Source organism: Ruditapes philippinarum, unplaced genomic scaffold, assembly GCF_026571515.1.
Source record: "Ruditapes philippinarum isolate M1 unplaced genomic scaffold, ASM2657151v2 ctg1935_1_1_1_1, whole genome shotgun sequence".
Taxonomy (NCBI): Eukaryota; Metazoa; Mollusca; class Bivalvia; order Venerida; family Veneridae; genus Ruditapes; species Ruditapes philippinarum.
The window spans coordinates 137501-145354 of NW_026855893.1; the positions used below are offsets into that span (position 1 = coordinate 137501).

Sequence of the window (7854 nt, forward strand, 5' to 3'; positions counted from 1 at the left end):
ATAATGTTTTCAAACTATATGTTCATCACCATCAGTGAATTTTTAGTTAAATGTATCCAAAATATTTACTAACAGCTATATGATATAGCGGTTTATGACCGTTTTCCGCGTACAGCCTCCTGGGGTGTACTAATAAGTTAGTTTTCCTTAGTTATCACGCAAGCATGATCCATGTCTCTGATGTAAGCGACAGTTTACAATTATTTGTCTTTAAAAAATATTAAGGACTATTAATGGTTTATAACAACAAATGAACATGCATGATATTGAGAATACGGTGTTGCAACGTTCTAGTTAATGACCCGTCATAAGCAGTTGGTCGCTGCGTAGTAATTGGAAAATTGTTATCAAAAATAATAAAGAATATTTGCCACTAAATTAAAGCATTTACTTATAAATTTTCATTTATGCTTTTTGTTAAAAAAATATTGATAAAGTTAATATTTTGAAGGGTTTTCATACCAGAACTATTTATTACAGACGTACGTTTGCCTAAACCTGATTACCGCGGCAGTATGACGTCACGGAGTAGTAATTTAAACAAAAATCAAGAATTTTTCAGAGAATTATTATCTTTACAAATTGCAGATATGAAATTAAAGAATGAAAATATTTTCATATTGTAAATGTCTGTGATGAGTGATGAGTCAGCTTAGAAAATATCAAGGTACTATTTTTTGACCTGATTACCGCGGCAGTAAGATTTGACAGATGGTTATTAACATTGGGTCGGCATAGCCTCCCCAAAAAGGGTTCAAAATTTCAAAATTGCTCATATTCAAATTGCCTCCAGACACCAATAACTAAAAGTAACAATATCTCTTGACGGTTCAGGATCAGTGATTTTTTCACTGTATTTTACAGCGGAATAAAGGCTGTTTCCCCTAGCCCAAAATAGCTTTATTTTCCCCTAAAAATGCTAATATTTTCCCCTAAAATGCCTCATGCTCTTCCTTACCAGAACCATGACTAAACAGCATCTGACTTATATCATCTAGAAGAAAGAAAGCATCCCTATAGATAGCCACTACTATGTACCATGCATGTTAAATTGAATTGAAATTATTATTTTTTCATAAAATGTGTGGGCAAATTCAATTTTCAGTTGTTTGAATTTGATTTCAGGTTTCCCAACTTTTCTGATTTATCACGCTATATTTTCCCCTTCAGAGAGCCACAGGTTGGTTTGAAAATTGGGAAAAAAAATCACTGCAGGATATATTTCTTTTCAGGGTTCACATGTGTTAAGAATCTAGTTAATCCTGTACTGTCTTAAGACTTTATACAGTTTCCTATTAAACAGTTTTTCAAGCTACATTTTTTCCTTAATACCTGACTTTAACAAGAGCACCGCAAAGGTGGGGAAATTTATGCCTGAATTTAATTTGTTTGAGTACTCAAAAATAATCTTTCAATTTGGGAAGAGACTAAGACCCAATCAAAAAACTTGTCTGAAAAATGTTTTTTTCTTTATTGATACTACAATTGATAACATGTATATGTTGACTGATGCGGGGGCATTTTTTTTTCCACAGGTGCATGATTAAATAAATATTATATCGGTTAACTAGGCAATGCTATTTGCCAGATATAAATGCATCGTAGTTATCTAGTCAAACAAAGCTACATTCTAATATATTTTCGTTTTGGGTCAGAATCTCGCTTTTATGTCAAAACCATATCAACTAGAAATGTGTCATCATGCCACGGATGCCCCCGCATGCAGCCAAAATTTCAGATGGTGCATTAATTATTTTTTTCATTTTAAGTTCAAAGCCCTTAAAACTTTAAAATGTTAACACAAACCATTTTCATACAATGTTCAAGACACTGAAATTATTCAGTGTTAACCTTTTAAAAATAACATATTTCATATTTGTAGCCAAAATAATGGCTAAAAGTATGAGTGCTGAAACTGAAAGTACAAAATTTTTCCAACATTCAGGAAAGATAAGTTTGTCTAAAATCACAACCAAATTCATACTTAAACTGCTTATTCCTAAGATGTATCTATATTATTTTCAAAGTGAAAGGGACATAACTCTGCAAAAAAAATCATCAAACCATGACCAAATTTCAACTTGACCTGCCCATTCCTTTGACATATCCATATGTCAAATTTAAGTTGAATATGTAACACTGTTGGGTAGATAATGAACAGAAACTGTAAATTTCATATTATTTTCAAAGTGAAAGGGGCATAACTCTGCCAAAAATCATTGAACCATGACCAAATTCCAACTTGGCCTGGGCATTCCAAAAATATATCCATATGTCAAATTTGAGTTGAATGTGTTGTACTGTTGGGGAGATAATAAACGGAAACTGAAAATTTCATATTACTTTCAAAGTGAAAGGGGCATAACTCTGCCAAAAATCATTGAACCATGACCAAATTTGAACATGACCTGCGCATTCTTTTGACGCATCCATATGTCAAGTTTGAGTTGAATGTGTTGTACCGTTGGGAAGATAATGAACGGAAACTGAAAATTTCACATCATTTTCAAAGTAAAAGGGGCATAACTCTGCCAAAAATCATTGAACCATGACCAAATTCGAACTGGGCCTGTATTTTCTAATGACATATCCATATGTCAAGTTTGAGTTGAATGTGTTGTACCGTTGGGGAGATAATAAGCGGAAACTGAAAATTTCATATTATTTTCAAAGTAAAAGGGGCATAACTCTGCCAAAAATCATCGAACCATGACCAAATTCGAACTTGACCTGTATTTTGTCATGACATATCCATATGTCAAGTTTGAGTTGAATGTGTTGTACCGTTGGGGAGATAATGAACGGAAACTGAAAATTCACATTATTTTCAAAGTAAAAGGGGCATAACTCTGCCAAAAATCATCGAACCATGACCAAATTCGAACTTGGCCTGTATTTTCTAATGACATATCCATATGTCAAGTTTGAGTTGAATGTGTTGTACCGTTGGGGAGATAATGAACAGAAACTGAAAATTTCATATTATTTTCAAAGTAAAAGGGGCATAACTCTGCCAAAAATCATCGAACCATGACCAAATTCGAACTTGACCTGTATTTTGTCATGGCATATCCATATGTCAAGTTTGAGTTGAATGTGTTGTACCGTTGGGGAGATAATGAACGGAAACTGAAATTTCATATTATTTTCAAAGTAAAAGGGGCATAACTCTGTCAAAAATCATCGAACCATGACCAAATTCGAACTTGACCTGTATTTTGTCATGACATATTCATATGTCAAATTTGAGTTGAATGTGTGCAACCGTTCTTAAGATAATGAACGGAAACTGATGATGACGGAATGACAGAATGACGGAAGGACGGAATGACGGAACAAGGTAACACTATATGCCCCGGCCATTACATGGCGGGGGCATAAAAACGCAAATTTCACCACAGAAAAGGCACTTATTATGTTGTATGCAGAGAGACACAGAATAGCACAAAATCTTGTCGCACAGTAGTCCTAAATATAAGACCTATACGTAACCTATTTCATATTTATCAGTCATTAATCTGATATTTTACATTTTTCATTTTCCATGTTACGTTAGGTCTTAACAGATCTTTGCAAAATCGTGTAGCAAACAAATTGACATTAGACATTGACTTAGATCTAATGCATTTAAATAATTAAGGCAGCGTGAATTTACATTAATTTTGACCTATTAATGAACAAAACTAGCAAATAAATACCTTTTAACAAAATAATTAAACTGTCACATCCGAAAAATCTTAAATCCTCTACTTTGTACAGTAGATATACAAATGGCCGCCATACAGTGCGAGAAATCTGATTGGCTTATTCAAATGTAAGCGTTTAAATGGGTCCTGAAGTTTCTAACGGAATATTTTTTCAACGAAATAATTGCCCATGTAGATATACCAACAGTGTGTTCGAATATATTTTTCCGTTCAAAAATTTGGAATCAATCTGTAAAGCACTTTACTTAACCAGTATGGCCGATAGGCAAAATAGATTAATATCTTTATTTTATTTTTAATTGATAAGTAAATTGATTGAGAGTTTTTGATGATTGAGCATGCAATTGAAAATAAAAGGAAGATAAGCTTTTGAATAAAGCTTGAAACGCAAGACAATAGACATTTTTTTAAATGCTCTGCGTTTAAAAGCAATAACTAGTAGACGTCAGGCTTGACCGACATAAAACTATAACAAGCCTGTAATGTCTAATATATTGGACAGAAAAGAGTCAACTCTGCCCTATACCAACTCGGCACGGGTCAACTCAGCCTACTTTACAAAAATATATATAACGTATTAACTTTGCATGTTGTTAAGGTAAATGAATAATGAGAAATATTTTATTATTATATAATTATACATCTGCCGAAATAAGTACATTTAGATTTTTTTTTATTTAATTGTCTTGCAGATTCGATAAAATTAATATAGATCGATCTAATCAAAATGTGTTTCCTTAGAGGCATTTTGTTTGTAAAAGTAATATTAAAAAAAATATGAAACAAAAACGTGTTAACTTCATATCATATAGCTTCTAAATAATTGCAGGTGGTCACTAATCAAATAAATGAATGAGTCAATCTTAATTATCACCTAATTAATCGGTATCCTTAACATACACACTGATTGATAATAATAGCCCGTAACAATATATATTTCTTCACATTGTTTGACACTGAAGGTATTTAAGTCAGAAATACAGTGAGATACACAATCGGTTATCTTTACTCGCAATTCTACTGATAAGAAAAGCCTGTCTGCTGCTAATTCGGAAACTGTCAATAGGTGTATTATAAATAATTACAATAATTACAATAAATAGTGATATCACAAACCTAAATATTAATAATTGAAAAGTGGGCCGAGTTGACCCGTGCCGAGTTGGAATAGGGCCGAGCTGACTCGGGGGCCGAGTACGTTTTAGGGCCGAGCTGACCGGATTCTATTGGACTAGTCGCACAGTACAATTAGTTGGACTAAGTAGTTATCCACAATAAGATGTGTTTTCCTAGTATAATGAGATAATTTTTGATAGAACAAGAACAAACACCTGAGTAACTGAATATTGAAGTCAGTAATTATGTGAAATTCACTAAAATTATTAGCAAATTTATTAAATGCAAAACAAATGGATTTTGCGTCGCGAAAATTAGTTACAAAACAGGTTTATCAAATTATAAAACCTTCAACAGTCTGTCATCGAGTCCCATCTCGTGGAACTCTAAGAATGTCTCATCCTCTTCTTCAGCCATGATGATTAAACTTTTCTATATTGTAAACTTTATGAATTTCAATATATTTATTTCTGACAAAATTACACTGGTTCTGTTTTTTTACACGAGTAAGTACAAGAACGGGAACCAATTGTTCCGGAAGTAAACATCACATGTTACCCTATTCTTAGCATCCGGAAATATTTTTATATCAGATTGAACACCACTAAATATTTCATTTCAAAAGTTTTGGAATAGACAAAAAAAAAAAAAAAAGCTCACAGCGTTTAAGCAATTCATCACCCAATACACATTTTCATACTATCGTACTGTAAAATATTATAAATTCTAACTGCGGCATAAGTGACTGCCACAATCTGATTGGTTTAAAATTGATTGTACCCCATTTTCTAAATGGAAATATATAGTATGCATGAAATATAACTTTATCACGTTGGTATAATTTATCATTTGTAAATAGTTTTCACAGAATGTTTGCCTATATGTTACTAATTGCATAATTAAATTTAAATTCGTTTCGTTTCCTTAGAAATACATATATCGTCGGGTTAATTATACAACCCCGTAACTCGATTTTTGGCAAAATTGAGAGTTTAATATACTTATGTAGTTACAGCATATTGCCTTACAGTAATATACATATATTGATGATTTAGTTTTTATAGCTCTAGCATTATTTTGAGCTATATTGTAAATGTCTTGAATAGATAGATATGTAAATACTACATTTATTCGGATGATTACCATTTCGGACGGCCTCGATGAGTACTATAATTTTTTTCGTTGTGCCGCAATTCTGTCTACCAAGGATTTTTAGCACGAATTCGCTCGTTTCCTGATATATATTTCATGAACGACTTGGGTCGGTCTCATTTGGAAGCTTAATACAAACGTGAAATACTAGTACTAAGTAGTGATAAAAGTTTTTTTTAATTGTCAGGCCAATTGTTTTCACAACGGCCCGTGAAATGAATCCCTTGCTCGTAGGCTCGAATCTGGAGTTTCCGGCCTTCTCTTAACTTATAGTATATATTTTTAAAGAAGGTCATTATTTACAATTTTTTTTTATTTTTTTTTTTGACACTTTTAAGATGAACACAGGTTTTTTTTATCAATCTGGTTATATTTTTTCTTCCCAGGTCCGATAATCGTGCCTGTGATTTTACACAGTAGGAGAAGTTAATGGTATTTTTTACTTGAATTGTTGCTATGTTTCTAGCCGAAATTATTACACTTAGTCAATTTTGCTTCAAATGTTTTACTTAGAACCCCGTATGTCGCTTTAATGGTGTAGAAATGACCTGAATGTTTTGCCAACAACCCAGTATCTCCCGAATTGGGTTTTAGAATACAGAATATGTATGTGTTTTCTTATTTATTATGAAAAATTGAAATAAATTATTTGAGATTTTAGGCACAGAAATAAAATTTGGTATATATGTATAACAGACAGATTTCTAAATTCACTGAAATTTTTATTTTTATACGGTTTATCATTAAAAAAGTTATAACAGTTCAAACTTTCAAATGCGATTTTCTAAAAATGACAAAAAAAATGACATACGGGTTTGTAGTTTTAAGCCAACAATATTTTTAACTGAGCAATAATTTTTTAAATTGCAATAAAATAAAATGCATGGAATGTTTCGCGAGAATGTAGATCGTATTCATGATTTGTATTAGTTTTTATAGAATATTTTAATAGTTATGTAAGGTTTACAATAAAACTTGGTTTAATTTCGTTTTGTTAGAAATATTTTAATTGACAAATAACTTTTTAAATGGCAATAAAACGAAATGCACGAAATATGAATCTATCTATGTTTCGCGAGAACGTAGGCCCTATTAATTTATAATTTGTATTAGTTTTCCGAAGTGCAGCTTAACCAATTAATGACAATAAAATAAAATGCGTAAAATATGAATATAGCTGATCTGGGAGGAGTTGTTTTCGAGGTTATCTCTCCTGTTCCAGATGTTAATTTTCTTAAAAACATGTACATCGAGAGCGGTGAAAACAAAGTTCACTTCACATCAGCAGGTGTCAAGTGCTGTGTGGCAGCTGTAAAAACTGTAAATAGATGCTCCGTACTTTACTTCAATGATGTTATATATGTTATATTTTTCTGGTGCTCCGGGCGCATTGATTCGTAAGTTTATGATTAATTACTATAATTGTTCTGATTTTCTCATTTGATCTAATGTATACTTTTTAAGGTGATTAGTCATTGAAAATAATTAATAAAAATTTACTTGATTAGAATAATCATTAGATATTGATTATTTTTTGTTGTTGTTTTTGTTTTGTTTTTGTTTTAGAATGAATTATTAATGAATTTTGATAGCTAAATTTAACGAAGAAAGGATGCTTTAAGTCAGCTGACAGAGATAATTGAGGTGTTTATTAATTCATTTCTAAAGAATCAAGGTCTTGATTAGATTAAAATATCTGTGGAAAGGTGTTGATGAATAAGTATTTTTATTAGTTATTTGGTATATATTGTTTCATGTTAGTGACTACATGTTCTTATTTAATTTTGTATAAAAGTAATTGTGAAATGTGATTTCATACCAGTTGTCGCTTATTTATTTTCTAGAACATATACTTATTATACCACCTTATTCCCAATTT

At 31.6% G+C, this 7854-nt stretch overlaps 1 protein-coding gene across 1 annotated transcript in view; it reads right to left on the bottom strand.

The window, feature by feature from the left end:
* The window catches only part of LOC132744732 (probable ATP-dependent RNA helicase DDX56), a 49757-nt gene extending 44410 nt beyond the window's left edge, over positions 1-5347 (bottom strand). The window contains exon 1 of the mRNA XM_060733510.1: positions 5172-5347. Coding sequence (XP_060589493.1) covers positions 5172-5240 — 69 coding nt within the window. The 5' untranslated portion in view covers positions 5241-5347. The remainder of the gene's footprint in view (positions 1-5171) is intronic.
* Positions 5348-7854: the final 2507 nt, after the last annotated feature.